General features: G+C 46.3%; 6 protein-coding genes across 6 annotated transcripts; 2 read left to right on the top strand and 4 right to left on the bottom strand.

Annotated features, from left to right (window-relative positions):
- Window positions 1-2,128: 2,128 nt before the first annotated feature.
- Window positions 2,129-2,667, bottom strand: MCYG_06979 (uncharacterized protein; the record flags this gene model as incomplete). The annotated part of the gene is made up of 2 exons (XM_002844969.1): window positions 2,129-2,465; window positions 2,558-2,667. The coding sequence occupies 2 exons, from the start codon at window positions 2,665-2,667 to the stop codon at window positions 2,129-2,131; spliced, it is 447 nt and encodes a 148-aa protein (XP_002845015.1).
- A 1,559-nt stretch (window positions 2,668-4,226) lies between these two features.
- Window positions 4,227-5,969, top strand: MCYG_06978 (monocarboxylate permease-like protein; the record flags this gene model as incomplete). The annotated part of the gene is made up of 5 exons (XM_002844968.1): window positions 4,227-4,405; window positions 4,470-4,843; window positions 4,914-5,286; window positions 5,343-5,701; window positions 5,908-5,969. The coding sequence occupies 5 exons, from the start codon at window positions 4,227-4,229 to the stop codon at window positions 5,967-5,969; spliced, it is 1,347 nt and encodes a 448-aa protein (XP_002845014.1).
- An 802-nt stretch (window positions 5,970-6,771) lies between these two features.
- MCYG_06977 (TPRXL protein) lies at window positions 6,772-7,607 on the top strand (the record flags this gene model as incomplete). Its single annotated transcript, XM_002844967.1, has 1 exon — window positions 6,772-7,607. The coding sequence occupies one exon, from the start codon at window positions 6,912-6,914 to the stop codon at window positions 7,605-7,607; it is 696 nt and encodes a 231-aa protein (XP_002845013.1).
- A 423-nt stretch (window positions 7,608-8,030) lies between these two features.
- MCYG_06976 (autophagy protein 5) lies at window positions 8,031-9,107 on the bottom strand (the record flags this gene model as incomplete). The annotated part of the gene is made up of 3 exons (XM_002844966.1): window positions 8,031-8,407; window positions 8,478-8,931; window positions 8,994-9,107. The coding sequence occupies 3 exons, from the start codon at window positions 9,105-9,107 to the stop codon at window positions 8,031-8,033; spliced, it is 945 nt and encodes a 314-aa protein (XP_002845012.1).
- Window positions 9,108-9,646: 539 nt separating this feature from the next.
- On the bottom strand, window positions 9,647-10,336 carry MCYG_06975 (conserved hypothetical protein; the record flags this gene model as incomplete). The annotated part of the gene is made up of 4 exons (XM_002844965.1): window positions 9,647-9,736; window positions 9,839-9,986; window positions 10,096-10,149; window positions 10,260-10,336. The coding sequence occupies 4 exons, from the start codon at window positions 10,334-10,336 to the stop codon at window positions 9,647-9,649; spliced, it is 369 nt and encodes a 122-aa protein (XP_002845011.1).
- A 2,008-nt stretch (window positions 10,337-12,344) lies between these two features.
- Window positions 12,345-14,126, bottom strand: MCYG_06974 (RfeC; the record flags this gene model as incomplete). The annotated part of the gene is made up of 3 exons (XM_002844964.1): window positions 12,345-12,370; window positions 12,438-13,277; window positions 13,391-14,126. The coding sequence occupies 3 exons, from the start codon at window positions 14,124-14,126 to the stop codon at window positions 12,345-12,347; spliced, it is 1,602 nt and encodes a 533-aa protein (XP_002845010.1).
- Between the last annotated feature and the right edge of the window lie 1,513 nt (window positions 14,127-15,639).

Genomic DNA, 15,639 nt, shown 5'->3' with positions numbered 1-15,639 from the left:
GCTTGACTCTTTTCAACATTCTTGCTTGGTCCCTTCTCCGAAGTAAGGGGAGAGAAACTCTGGCCGGCTCGTATTAGTAATTCTACTCATGTTCGAAGCAGGCGTTTTACTCTTGAACAAGTCCTCAGGGTCGCCGGAAGCAAAGCTAGCCGGCTGAGGAGCAGCTGAAGAAGCAGAGAGAGAGAGAGGCCAGCAAGAAAGGGGGGCCTGGCGGGAGGTACATATGGTATGTAAAGTGGTATCCGGCAAGGGAACAGCGTAATTTCATGACCGGCTAATGCGCTCAGGGCATCTTTTTTTGCTGGATGCAACTCAAGACCAAGAATGCAAATAGCGGGTCAGAGCAGAATAAGACGGTGTTCGACCGCTAAACCGGGTTGGAAAATGCTTCGAAAAAGCTTGCCTGCTCCCGCCCAATGACAGGCAGAGCGAGATGGGGTTCATCTGCATTAGTTGTTAGCATTCTCTCGGAATGGTGTTTTGATGGCTCATTTCATTCTCAACGCCTGCAACGTCCCGTCTTGGATACGGTGCAACTTGGTTCCCGGCCAACATCGAGCTGCTGGCACTGACTCGTTTCACCCCTTGCGGCATGACATGGCGCCTTCTCCACCTTCCTGTCCTTGTCCTTTTTTTTTTTTTTTTTTCATGTACATATGAGTATATAGTTAGATACCCAGCAGTTTGTTCACATGTGGTGAATTTGCGCAGGTCCCTCCCGCCTTCGCGAGTTGAGCAGCCAACCGACCTAGCGCCCAACCCAACGCGAAATTCCAGAGCAAGGGGAGTGCGAACCCATGCCGTCCCCGCGACTATTGGATCGCTTAACACGAGCATATATATGTTGAAGTCTGTTTGGAAAAAGGTGATTTTTGTTTTTTCTCTTCTTTGGCTTCCATCCGTCCCTAGGCCAAAGCATAAATGAAGCTAGGAAGTAATATTTAGCGGACACAACCAACTAACATAATTAATATCCGTTTGCATGCAATCATGCGCCTTCAAGGAGGGGGGGGGGGGGGCCACCACTGGGAGTCAAGTAATATATAGCCCGCTAGCTTACTGTTCTCCCTCTCGCCTAGGATAATACGGCGGGTCAAGTGCCATCCTACCCGTTTGGCGCTGCCTAAATGCAGGTTGTTAGCTCGCCGGTTTCATGCTGCATGGAACACTCACCGACATTCCACACGAGCTCTCGTCGATTTATCTGGCCATCTCTACTCCGTATATTTGCTAAGTATGTTGTTGGAGTGCAAAAAGAACATTCAAGTTGAACGTTTGGAGTCGAAAACGCTCACGTGCCAAGAGTTGCTTGTTGCTGGATCTCTCCACCAAGAGAAGCTTGTCTTCTGTTTTATTCTTATCGTCAACAATTTAATTTATTCTATTTTTATTTTCTTTCAATTTGAATGTTATTAGGGAAGCGAGAGGATCGTTCTGTGAGGAGCCGATCGGAGTGGACAGGTCTGCTCCATTCATCAGACGGCCCAACAGTGCATCACCTGTGCAAGAGACGAGATAGGAGATAGCTCAAGGGAGGCGGCTATACTTTGGCTCTCCATGCAAGCCGCTGATGCGAAATGGTCTTATTGGAAAGATAGGGCGTGCTAGTGGTAAGTAATCAGTATTCGTTAGCGAGTCAACAGGCTAACCAGGTGAAAGTTATGACAACGAGGATACGGAATATCAGGCAACATAGTTAATTCTCACATGTCCTGGGCCATTTGCAGACTCGAAAGGAGGCGTGGGAAGGCTGATTTTGACCATGGGCATTACCTCTGGCCCTTTTCTCCCTGGCAAGATGCTGGTTTGAGACATTCCTTTCTCCATCCAGACCGGGCGTATGATTCTGCTCTCCAGCATCCACATATGGAGTCCACACTGCGGTTTAATAAATAAACCTGGTTACAAATACATTGACGGAGAATTCCGTATCTCATTAGGCTTATGAACAACACCAGCGGGTGCCGGGAACTATCAATTATATCAAGGAGCTATTATTCCCTTTACTCAAAAGGACAGTACAAAGTATCAAATCTAAAATGATGTGTGGGCCATGAGTATTCAACAAGTATTATGCAGACCACCACATATAATATCAACAGGTGCATCTAGATCCCCGTGGTTTAGCCTAATTATCCCTGCAAAGAAACAGTTCAAGCACATGGTTCCTCGAAAACCTGGAATAAATGCTTGCACACGTTGTATCCAGCAAGCCTACCCTACCACCACCTTGCAGAAGCTCATATTTGTCATCCCCTGCTGATACGCATTTTTTACCTATTTTGTCTCCACCAGAAACAGGACAAGTATGACCAAGTTTTTTCCAGATGGCCTGTCCACCAGAATCGATCAACAGAAGGGGAGCATCGCTCTCATCAGCCTCAGAAAGAGTACTAGCGGCCACGTTACTGGGTTCTACCGAGGCTAGGGTATGATGTGTTCTCCGCAGGCCAAGTTCATCAGACCTAGAAGTATACAAAGTTTTTTTTACTTTGCATCCTACCCATACTTACGACATACTACATACATATAGTACTATAGTATTCTGTGGCCAGGCAAACCTAAAATCGAAATAAGACGTGCGAGAAACATCCACCTGCTACATCCTCTGATTTTGTTGCATGTCATCCAGTCTCGTGCAGCTAATTCAGCCCAAGATGATACCATAGAACGACCCCTTGTTTACAGGAAGTAAAGGAACTATACCATGGCATAAACGGATACCTATTGCTCTCCGATATTTTTTTTAAATCCCACAGGAACAACTACCCTTTTTGCATTAGTGGACGTTTAAAACGACGGAAAGTAAGGTAAAACCGGCGTGGCCGGCAGTCGATACTAATCCAAATCAAGTATTGCTTGTTATTAAGTGCATGCACAAAATGGGCACTGCTCAGGGTGATGCATGTCCTGGAAATGGACCATCCTAAATACCGAATACGAGCCACCTCCAAGCTGTAGGGTTCCTTGCTCAGAACAAGCAATCAATTCATGACGGGTTTTTAATGCCGATTCTCCAGTGAAACCGTAAACCTAGGAGGTATGGTTATAGTACCCCCTTAATACGATCTACCAAGGTGCCTATTAATGACCAACACTTCTCTTCCTTGCATGGCCACCAAACCTTTTACTCCCTTCTGGCCGCGCACTTTGATGGAATGCGACACCGATAAGTGTTAAGATATATACTTACACTGCTCAACTTGATATGTATCAGCGGCGTTGCTCTCCTTTTCTCTCTACAAATCTACCAGTTTGTCTGTCGTACGCAGTCCCTTCTGGCCTTTGTATTTTGAGCGCTCAAGGACTGAGTATGGAATAAGAAAAAAGAAAAATATATATATACCTATTCCCGTCGCAGCACAAAAATGACTGCATGCTTTCAATGCCTTGAGCCCATACACCATGCAGACCGCCATGACTTTTAGGGCTAGCTATTACAAAAACTGCTCACTTCTATCTGCCATCTGAGCTTGGATCTCCCGGAAAGCCACAGATACAGCTTAAACTAATATCGCTTGTGCATAAGAGATAGTACACAACTATCTTTCCCTCCTGGCTAGGCTAGCTGCATGTCTAATTGAATAGGTAAATTGGATGGTTTGGGTTCACAACTGCGACTCTGCGTCTCACCACTCCTCTAAGCCAACAGACGAGTTCGACATGCGACTCCAATCGCAAGTTTGCGCACTGCTGATTCCCAGTGCTAGTCTCGGCATGATAAAACCAAGACACAAAATATGAAAGAGAAAGGTTTACGCTCCTTTGCAGTATAATCCGTGAGTCTGTAGTTCAGTTGTCTTATTGATAATTTTTCAGTTCACAACTTGCGCGGATACGGCATCATTGGTGTAGGCCAGTCGATATACACAGGTCCACTATCGTTCTTTTTTACTATACCCAGGACTTGTTTGGATTATCACATGGAACACTTCTAGGGTGATGAATGCCTATGTGCCTTCAACACACTGCACTATATTGTCGGGGCTGCGGTTGTCACACTTACAGATAGTTCGCGTCACTTGATGACATCAATGTTAGTTTTTGCGATTATGGTAAGACAAAACGCGGCATAGTTACCCTTCCACAGCTCTATACCATTGGCCTATATAACATGCAAGGGCGGTCATATATTCCGATCCAGCGGCTTCGTTTATGCCATTCGGGGAGAGAAATATATCCCACCTTCTTTCCAATCGCTACTTGTATATCTGTATCGGACAACAATGGATCCAGAAGATGAGACTAAGACTATGAAGAATAACCAGGTTCAAGTGCATGAATCTAACATATCCCTCGAGGATGGAACTAGACACCCGGAAACAGTGCCAGACCCTGCTCCCAACGGAGGGCGTAATGCCTGGATGCAGGTTATAGGAGCATTCGTTCTTACTCAAAATACATGGTGAATCAACTTTTCTCAAATGTGCTTTATGTTTCCTGAGGATCGGCTAATATTCGTGACTCAGGGGCCTCGTTATGGCTCATGGAGCCTTTCAAGCGAGTTATTCCATGAGCATCCTCTCAAGCTCATCCCAATCAGCTCTCTCATGGATTGGTTCAACCCAAGCCTTCCTTATCCTCTTTGTTGGAATTTTCTCCAGCAGAGCGGCCAATGCAGGCCACTTTTATCATGTTACAGTGATAGGAATACTCTTGCAAGTTCTCGGACTCGTCATAACGTCATTCAGCACGAAGTATTATCAATTTCTTCTAGCAGAAGGGCTTTGTGTTGGAATTGGATCTGGTTTATTATTTGCGCCTGGAATTACAATCGCTGCGTCCTGCTTTTCAACGAGACGTCCATTGGCAACTGCCATAGCTATTTCAGGAGCCGCGATAGGTAAAGGGCTCTTTTTATAGTTACAAAATTAGCACATTATACTCAACGACTAAACTAAGCTCGGGGATAGGGGGGATCGCTTTCCCAATAGTAAGCTACTGGCTTATCGCTGCAGTTGGTTTCCCATGGGCGGTACGAATAATCACATCCCTCATGCTCCTCACTTCAGGCTCTACCATATACACCTTACGGGTAAACCCTTCTTTCCCTGCAGCCCAAAATAAATGGCAGCTGCTGGATTTTAGCAGCTTCAAAGACCCTGTCCATTGTACATTTGTGATTGGAACCACACTTGGGTTCATTGCTGGTTTTATTCCGTTCTTCTACGCTCCGACGTACGCTCTCGGACTAGGACTCAGGTCAGAACTAGCCGGCTACTTTCTGAGTGCAATAAATACGGCGAGTTTGATAGGAGGCTTTGCTCTGTCGATTATTGCTACCAGGTCAGTATGACTATTCGTACGTATTTGGAATTAGAAAGTTTTGCTAACAGCAACAGGGTTGGAAATCTAAACACCCTCATCTTCTTTACAAACATCTCTGGGATTATCTTTATCTCCATTATACTCGCGCAAAATGCAGTGGGGCTTATCATAGCATCATTAATCTATGCGTTCGTTGCTGGATACCAACTATTGCTTGTTCTTACCGCTGTGGCATCTATCAGCCTTGATACCAGTCCAACGAGTAGCCAAGCTCGTACAGCGCTCGTCCTCGGATCCCTTGGTGCCTTAATTGGAACTCCAATTGCTGGAGGGATTCTACTTTGGCAAAATCGCAATCTATCCACCAAGGATATCACAGAGTGGAACTTTACATTGACTTTACTCTCGTCTGGGATAGTTATTCTTATATGTGGTGCGTTCATGACCGCTACCCGAGTTCTCAAAAGTGGCTTAAGATGGGAGAAGATTTAAGGGGATATTATAACAGTTGCCACTAGTAAGTTTGGACGGATTGTTGTGCCGAGTATGTGTACCAATTGGTCTCAATAACCATTTACTCAATTACGGCCTTCTATGTTAATTTCCTTTATAGCCCCTGAGTGCTAACATATCCCCAAGGGTCTGGAAGGCCTATCCAACTCAAAGAATATACAGAAATGGCAAGACGAGAAGTTCCCTGAGTGTATAGAAATCAAAATAACGTCGCTATAGACGTCCAGAAATCCTTCGAAATTGGATCGTAAAGCCCTTTTATTCAACAAAGATTATAAACTCTGTACGCGCAACTTTTTAACTTGGCTCTTGTTCAAGCTCCCGGGGTCTCAGATGTTTATCAAGACAAAATTGAGTCGGAATTAGTCGATGGTGAACGATAAAAGGGCACGTCAGAATTATCCCTTTCTTTTGCTAAATATTCCCAACATCCGAGTGAAAGCTGCCACGTCAGCGCTTTCTGTATACGTTGGTTGAGGTCTGTCAGGTATCCATGACCTGGAGTCTTTTGAAAGTATCCGTGGACTTCTCCTGACGTCTCCATAACCTTGAAGGCCCCTTTCGGTCCTGGGCCAATGCCCAGAGAGAGAACCTCGGTAGCACTGATTAGTCCGCAGCCAGAGGCACCCACTGGCGCACAGAGTATGGAAAACCGTATCAAGTATTGACTGTTAAATGTGCTCTTATGGACTTCGTCTGATTAAGCATTCTCCACGTGACCCTAATGTGGCTGTGCGTGTGCGGCGTATGCTTACTAACGGCCAGGCCGTGGTTGGCCTTCCGAGATCTCCCGCTCTATTGGAAAAAAAGTCACCCCACAGGCTCAGCATCATCAACATCATCATCATCATCATCGACGTCCACGACCGATGCCCTCTCTTGCTGGACAAGCTGACAGTGCAATTCAATATCAACAAACCTAGCAGACGGCCGCACTCGCTTTTCGGACTGCGGGATATACACTAAACTAGACACAAACGAGCTTCGGTGTCCTTTGGTCCAGCAGCTCACTAGAAAGAAAAATATTATATTACTTATACGCCACACGAGCAGAGAGATCAATACAGCATCTCCAATAGAACATCACTCATCAATATCAGACTGAAAATAGCGGTACACGTACCGCAATCATGACCACCAACAGGCCGTTCCTAGCCAACTTTCTCGCCGCCTTCAGGGCGCAAACTGCATATAAGACAGCGCCTTCAAAGCCGCCGTCTCCTGGCCCGTCGTCGTCACATATCGGCTCCTCCCCATATTCTCCACCCTCGTCTTCCTCGAATACCACCGGAGCTCGAACAATAGCTACCAAGACAACAACAAATCCCACGCCTTCAAATTCACCGCAGTCAACCACCAACGCTATTGCTGCCGCTGCTGCCGCATCCTCGACGTCCAGTCATTTCTCCTCGCATCACCACTCTCATCACCATCATACTCATACCCATACTCATTCACACACCCCTTCACCTTCATCGCGGACTCCAATAAGCTCCGCCGCTCCTACAACCTCTTCAACCACTGCTCCAACATCGTCAACTCCCGCTTCCACTACGACTTCTACCACCTCGCCTATACCCGTGCCAACGTCATCATCTTCTACATCTGCTGTCCCTTTCTCGTCATACGATAGGAATAGACGGGGAAGTGATAGTAGTAGTGGTAGTGGTGGGTTCCGCGACGCTCTAGGGCCGGAAAAATGGTATATCGGTGGTCGAACGACAAGCGGAGAGGAACGATTATATCAACTAGGGATGGTGACCAAGGGTGGCGGTAGACTAGGAGGTGGGATGCGTGTTGGTAGCGTTGACCAACTGAGCCTTTAACATCAAAATGAGAGAGAACAGGACATGTGGCCTCGAAACAGTGAATCTTGATGGAGAGATAGCTTTTGTTTCTGTGGCCATGGACCATTTTTCATTCCTTATTTATGAAGCTTGGGCGTTCAGTTCCTGGAGATTCCTGGAGATTTTCATCTTTATTTTTTAACGAATTACCACTGTAAAAACAATATCGGCAAGGCATTTCTGGGTTTGGTATAGAATTCCATTCAATTTTTCCCCCTTTACACTTATCCTCTTTACCATATATAAGGCAGCTCAAAAGTAGCTGCATCTGTATAAGTTCAATCCTCTTGGCTAGATTTCTACGGCATTATTTCTATCGGTCTCCACGCCAAGGCCAACGCTTCTAAAGCAAGGTCTCAGAGTGTAGCGTGTAGCTTCCAACCCACAACCTTAGCAAAGCCGTCATTCATGCACCCGTATAACAACGTTTAACCATCCGTCGGCATACGCAGCGCACCGCCCCACTTCCTCTACAGGTGCATTCATTGGGACTTCAGCTCCATGTAAAATCGGTGTCGCAATACTCGTGGCCTTAGCATCCGGAAACAGGCTAGGTATTAGAGAGTTAAGAGCGGTTCCGATAGTCTGGACTTGTTGCCCGGCCCCTCCTGACACCGATGCCGGGATTTTCGGTGGAAATTGAGATTGCACAACCTTTATTGACGGCTTCTCAAGCCCTGAAGCCGTGGGGAGGTAGACTCGTAATGGTACATTGCGGAATGGAGTTGACAGGTTTGGTAAAAGTGTACTGTTGACGCGGTGGAAGGTTTGGAAGGAGTCTATGATATAATTTTAGATATCTGACCGGTCGCCGGAACGACACCTAAGGTAAACAGAGGAGATACGTACGTTCTTGTATGGATGCCCATAACTTCCTGGAATCCTCTCTAGAAAGAGCCATAATACTCTTTCCAGTGCCATTGCGGACAAAATCCGCCTCCTTGACACTATTCATGAAGAAATCATGCATAACCCTCTCCTCAGCATCAAGGCTAACAAGTTCCTGGTCCGGCCAGTTCTGAAAATGCAGTGTTAGTTTCCATGGCAGGATTCCTTGAGATAAATGGTTTAGGTCTCTGTCGTCATCCTGCCCTTTTGCCGAGTATATCGATGCCGATGGACCCGCACCGGTGTATAGATCATAGAGCAAACCAACAGGGTAATGCCATTTTAGCGGAACTCCTTCAAACGAGAACCAGCCTTGATATGGGTATACGGGCTCGGATTCAATAAGATAAGACTTGAAAAAATCAAGCAGCCTAGGTAATAAAAATGGCAGATACGATAGACGGGGGAATGATATCTATGGTTTCTATCAGCAACATGAAATACACAAGACAAGAATCGGGAAGAATAAGTATTTACAATGTAAGGTTCAGCCTTGTCGAATACCCTACACTCCGCCCTGGACAAGTTTATCTGTAGTGGAAGACGGCCTTCCCATATCTGCTGCCGGATGGTTTGTGAGGCTGCAGCCATAACTGGCTCCCCAGCCCGAATATATATGGTTGTGACGGATTTCCCGCTTAGGTTCCTCTGTATGGGGTGAAGTGGGAAGACCGATATACTCTTGGCCGGTACGATATGGTATGCCGATAAGGTAATATTAAGGACTATAGACTACTCTCCGAAAAAAAGTCGTTGAGACGCGAGCATCATCTCAAGTCCTTGCAAAGTGATGTCAGTAACTCCTTTTGCCCTTTTGATATTCGATCTATGGAGATATGTATCACGTGATATGACGAGACTGGAGAGGGAGTGCCAGGTACCATACGTGGAGTAATAGGCCATAAGCACCACTGTATTAAGAAGATCAATAAGGCATCGAGTAGAGTATTAAGCACCTACACTGCATGTTCCAAGTGTCTAAACGTAAGTATGTCCTTACTGCAACGGTAGGCTAGAGATAAACGCCAACCCTTGTAGCAGCCAATAACAAGCGTTACATTATATGCGACTGAAATGTGAACAAAAGCGGAATACAATTCTATACACCTCAACGTCGTAAACCCCGTCTTTTAAACTAAGAGACTGTAAATATACAAAATCACGCTCGCTCTATCTTCAACTGCCACAACAACTGCTCGCCCTTCCGACCATATGTAGGACTTTTAGAATGGCTATTACCCACCAAGTCGTTAGCTAACAATCGGGAGAAAGGTCATAATATAGAAAAGCAAAAGTGGGTAATAAAAGTAGTCCAAACATACGTTGTCCTCGGGCGCAATAGATCTCTCCCAGTAGCTTCCGATAAGAGGGATGTTCATAAGGATATCCTCTCGGATACGTGGGGTATCTCCAAGGAAGAAAACGGCGAAGATGCCAGTAGCAGCGCCGAAAGTGGCAGCCATCGGCATACTATGACCATATATTAGCAAATAAAACCCAACGGCGGCAGCCGATATATGTCATTCCCATGCTCGTTCATCGAAGCCGGTATCCGTGATATGGGCGTCACTTGACTTACAATCTCATGCCCTGGGTAACGCTGACTCCGGCAACTTTGAATGGCACAGTATATCTAGTCACAAGACAAAAGAAAAGTCGGCCGAGTTAGTCGTTATATCCTTTTATTCTAACTAGTCGAAGTACAAGTTGGAGCCGTGGTTGTGGTATTGTCTAGCGACTCACTTGGGCGCATATGGAGATCGGTAGGAGCCGAATGGCGCTGAGGCCGCGCGAGACGATCGAGATGCCTGATTAGCCATGTTAGTTATACGGGATAGAATGAATAATTGAATAATACTCGATATCTGAACGGCGGGCAAAAGTGCAGGGGATGTTGACGATATGACGGACACGAATTGATCGATAGGCAACAGCCTGCTGAGGCTATATCGGGCTGCAGGCAGGTTATGAACTGTGATAGAGGGTAATTGACCGGCTTACCATTGTGTTATGGATAGTGAGTGTCGGCGACGTCGATAGAGACAAGGAATTCAATCAAAGCGACGTTCGACTGCTTAAACTTCCGTTTTCTTCCATGGAAAGAGGTTTTGTAGTGATTAAGTAAGCGCATGGTCACATGACTCTGCGCGTTTGATATCAAACATCAAATCCACGACGAGCAATGAGAACCAAACACAAAAGCAGATGAGGAGTTAAAGTAGGCAGATAAACATGGGTTTCTTTCTTCCCTTCATTTGTTTTTTCAAAAAAAAAAATCACTTTCATTTCTGTCTGTCTATAAGTTAACTCAAACGCACACAAATTGGGTAGTTAGTCGAAGCCAAATGTCAGACAAAAATCAAACGGAGGCCGAACAAGGACGCGAAGCAAACAACGATCAAAGGCCATCTCAAATAGTTACAATTTTGCAGCTGCAATTGCATCGCATCGAGAAACGGAAGTAGAAGCTAACAAGCCAGCAAACGTGAAGTTGCATCCAAAATAAAAACAGGTATGTACTTTGAAGATTCCGAGAAGCAATCAATGAAAATAAGAGGCTGCTCCAATGCCCCTTGTCCGCTTATAGTCTCTTGGGAACGTCCCGTCATCTCTTCAGCACCCTCTTCCTTTCCCTTCTCCCACCTTTAAGTGTATGGTTTAGCAGCGGCAGATGGTATTTTGTCCAGGATATCGGGCCCATTGAACCGCTGGAGTCTAGATAGTGACCGTGCCGTATGAGAAAAATCCAGATGCATAATCACCGGAAGAGCAAACCGAGCATGCAAGAAAACCGCGGTTGACAATTTATCAAGGAAAAATAAGGAAAAAGGGAAAAACCAGCAGGCGTTTCAAGCCCAAGGGGGAGAAAGTGTCGAAAAAACAGCTAACCACGAACGTCTTGCAGCAATAAATTGGACATATTATGATATAACAGGTGATGGTTTTCTTTCTTTTCTCTCTCCATGAGCCAAAAATCCCCAAGTGTAAAAACGTATCGATCGCAAGCCGCCCACCGTGTATGTAACGATCGAATTAAAGAAAGACAGCAGCAGAACAAAAACAACGAACTCTGGCAACCTGGTCAAGTAAACAGACAAACGCGACTTGCATTATCCCCTGAACGAAAGAAACTTTTCGTTTCTATGCCAAACAGTGCTTTCCACCGATGAAATGAGCTTTTCTTTTCTCTCCCGCCCTTTTTTTTTCTCCGTAAGGAAAAGAAATGAAAGTAAAAAAAAAAAGGGTACAGATCGGGTTAAAAAAGCACGTATTAAGACATGTTTTCCAAACGAAGGAAAATAGGGAACAATACAAACCAAAACGACAGTGTTGGAAAATGGAAAAAGGGTAAAAGGATACTCCTCGTCTAATGATCTCACCGATGAATGCAGCAGGTATAACAAAATGGGGAGAGAGTTATGAGTAGAAAACGAACGAGAAAAACTCCCCCCCTGATTGACAATAAAACGAAAGCAAAAACCTTTGCAAAACACAAACCCATAGAGAGGGGAAAAAAAGGAAAGTAAGAAAAGAGGAAATAAAATAAATGCTCCACCCGAGTCTATAATGCTGGTTTCCATTTGCTTCAATTTTGATGGCGATGTTTTTTTTTCTTTCTTGTCGAGCATCTGAACCGTGCCCCGCACGGGCGCTCAACCACCGTAGGAGACGGGGAAAAAAAAATTAAGGAATAAGATTGAGGTGAAAAGGAAACGAAAAGTTATGAAAGATTAAAGGAAAACTCGTTCACAAATCGGCCGTCACATAACTTTCAGGTAAAGAAGTGAGAGGGATTGGCGGTGGTCAAAACACCGCTTTCATCATCGGTTATTGTCTAGCTGGCTGAACGGTTCCTATTGATTTAGGTTAGTACGGCTGTGCGGGTTAAATGTCAGCTGATTTCTGGGGGGTGATACACACCATCTCCGCTTAAGCTGGTGGAGGCAAGGTAGAGACCATTCAAACCTCCGTTCTCCTGCTGCCCAGCTGTGGTGGCAGGATAGTACTTGCGATCGGCATCGACATGCGCATGCATTGCGTCATTGACTGGTGTCATAGATGTAGGATAAACCGGTGCGGGCATATAATTTTCATGCGAACCCGGCTGCAGGACCGTAGCCCAGTCAATGTTCTGCTGCTGTGGATGTTGTGGGTGTTGTGGGGGTTGATGTTGGGGAGGAGCCTGTTTGTTATCGGAAGGAATCTTAGCATCGATCGGAGGAAGAGCAATACTGGTCGGCTGGCCAACAGAGTCAGTTCCAGACTGCATAAGGAACGACGAAGAGTTGTGTTTGGGATCAGCCACCCAGGTTTTCTGATGCTGCTGCTGATGCGGAGGGTACTGGGCAGCAGCATTGGCGACTTGCTGGTCCGAGGGACCACGAGCGAGGCCGCCACTACCACCCTGTACCGCTGACGCATGAGAGGGCATGGGATAACCGAATGGCTGATGTTCTGCGAAGCGGGGTTGATGGCCAGGAGCCATTGTAACCCCATGCCCGTTCACGGGCGCTTCACCAAACGTAGTACTGCCAATACCATTGGGAAGTGAGATGGGGTTACTAACATCACCCTGAACCGGTTTAGGCACAACTCCCGCTGCCTGAGCCTTTTTAAGATGAGCATGAGGGTGAGACAAATGGCTGATTCCGGTCGGATTGCCTCGTCTTAGAGAGCATTTCTGGAAATGACGCTTAAGAATGTCGCTTCGAGAGAATGTATCTTTGCAAAGAACACACATGTAAGGACGGTCACCAGTATCTGTAGATCTGGTTAGCTTTAAAATTTTGATGAAAACGAGTGATTGGAAGCACGGTAATAAAAATAGCACTAGGTTGGACTGGAAAGGGTGGTTTTTATGTTTATTAACTTACGGCGCAACAGATGTCGCTTGAGATGTTTTGCATGGAGGTATGTCTTGTTACAGTGCGGGCAAGGAAATTTGCCATCCGCGTCCTTGGCTGGGATCGCGGTTCCTTTGGCAGTACCATTTACACCATTGGTGACGGCAGCTCGTCCGGGAACGCTGGGCAGGATACCCCGGCGGCCCTGGGAGCCAACAACTTGGGTACGTGGAGGGTCCTTGGGTGCAAATGCAGCGGTAGACGCCGCCATTCCATCGGCGGTGGTCCACATTGGGCCCTTGTCCTCTGCTCCGGTGAACGGACCACCGGGCATGCCGTACTCATGACGTCTATCACGAGGTGGAGCAGGTGCAATTGGTTGAGGGTAGGCCTGAGGGCCCGTTGTTGGGGGCAGTAGGCCGTGTGAAGGAAACTGTTGCTGTTGCTGGTGCTGACCCAAGAACGAGGCGGGTGGCAGACTGTTCACCGGGGCGTGCGAAGCCATTGGCGCGGTCGAAGCTGCATAGACGTCATGAGCTGAAGTGACGGGATATCTGGGCATATCATTTCGGAATGGCTGGCCAAGATACGATGGCATTGGAGAGTGGCTCTGAGGATGTTGGAGTGGAGGGAGAGTGTGTGGCTGCGGGACCTGATACGGGGAGTGAACTTGATATTGGTGAAGATGTGACAACGGCGGAGGGCCTTGTGGAGGAATCGAGGCTGATGCAGGCCGCGAGACTTGCGTTCTGATATTTTGATCCATGACAAGCGTGATGGTGGTTGGTTATAGGAGCAGTAACAGGTTTATAGGAGTTGCTTATATCTCAGCAATCATTGATCGATTTTTCTGGTGAGAAAAACGAGGGAGAGAAAAAGGCGGTGTCAATATCGACTGGCAGAATTGGAAATCCTAGAAGTGAGACCCCTGAAGCGCGCGTTAGCCGACCCTTACTCCTTTCCTTTTATATTAATATGTATATTATCAAGTCGATGGATGGCTCTCAGCTTGACGATGCTGGCACCCTTCTCGATACGATGGTCAGACCAACCTGTAAGGACAGTATAAAGACAGGCAAGAAGCGGCAGCCCTTGACACCAAGTAAGAAAAAATATAAGTTGAAGATGTTTCTGATGATGGTGGTTGCTGTTGTCGATTGATAGTGGAGTGCGAGCTATCAGAAAGAATGATGAGTGAATGCCCTGTTGCAGATGCGAGTCTTGTATGTATCCACAACGGGAAAACGAGAGGGTTGAGTAGTGGTAAAGGGAGATTCTCGAAGGAATGAAAAGAAAGGAAGAAGAAGAAAAGAAGAAAAAAAAAGTCGGGATGGAGACCGCGAGAGGGTCCAGGAGGGGTAGAAGTAAGTAAGGGCGTTCAGGAACAAAAGGGAAAAAACTGGAGAGGAGGTAAGTTTTTTTTAGGCTTGAAGAAGAGTGATGATGCTATGCCGGATGGTGGATTCTTTTGGGATAATTTTTGTGGGCGAAATCCCTAGGGTCTTTTTTAGCCTTCTCTCTCTATCTTTTTTTTTAGCCTTTTTTTCTTTTTCTTTTCTTTTTTTCTTCTTTCCTTTTTCCCTTTTTTGCCCTTAATTTTCTTTCCCAGGAGCGTGGAAAGATGCTCTGTATCCACCAGGAGAAGGTGGGTCTCCCACCATCCAGATATATATAAATATATAAACGTATTATATATTCACACAGGGGGTACAGGAAGAAAGGTGAAGAAGATGGAAGAGAGCGAGAGAAAGAAGAAGAATCAGAGACAGGGCTGAAGGCGAGGGTCAGACGGCGAAATGGCGATACCTGGCATACCTCCGAGAGAGGTTCCCTGGTTCGCTTTGTTTCTTTTTCCGCGCGTGGCAAAGGGAAAGGGAAATCGGATCAGGTAAAAAAAAAAGGGTTTCTGGTTACGTAGGGTGGTGTATGTTATAGTCTTCTTCGGGTGTGTAGGGGAGAAGCAAGAAAATCCGGTTGCTGGTAGATGGTAACGACAGGGAAGCCAGCAGCTTTAATGGATCCGCCACATACGTCGAACCGTTGGAAGTGGCTTGCTGCGGGTCGGAGTAAACGGTGAAAAGAGACTTACCAAGGGGAGATAGATCGAGATATAACGGAGATTTGGAGACTGGAGAAAAATAGCAGTTGATGGAGGTAGAGAGATCAAGTCCAAGTCTGGGGGAGTCGAGGGTTGGAGGGAGCGGAACCGGGCCTTAGGCTGAACTACGCAATTGTAATTGTAGCTGACGCGGACACGAAAGGGCCAGATGGAGAGATCA

Source organism: Microsporum canis, genomic scaffold, assembly GCF_000151145.1.
Source record: "Microsporum canis CBS 113480 supercont1.6 genomic scaffold, whole genome shotgun sequence".
NCBI classification, from domain to species: Eukaryota; Fungi; Ascomycota; class Eurotiomycetes; order Onygenales; family Arthrodermataceae; genus Microsporum; species Microsporum canis.
This window is presented reverse-complemented; position numbering and strand designations above follow the sequence as displayed.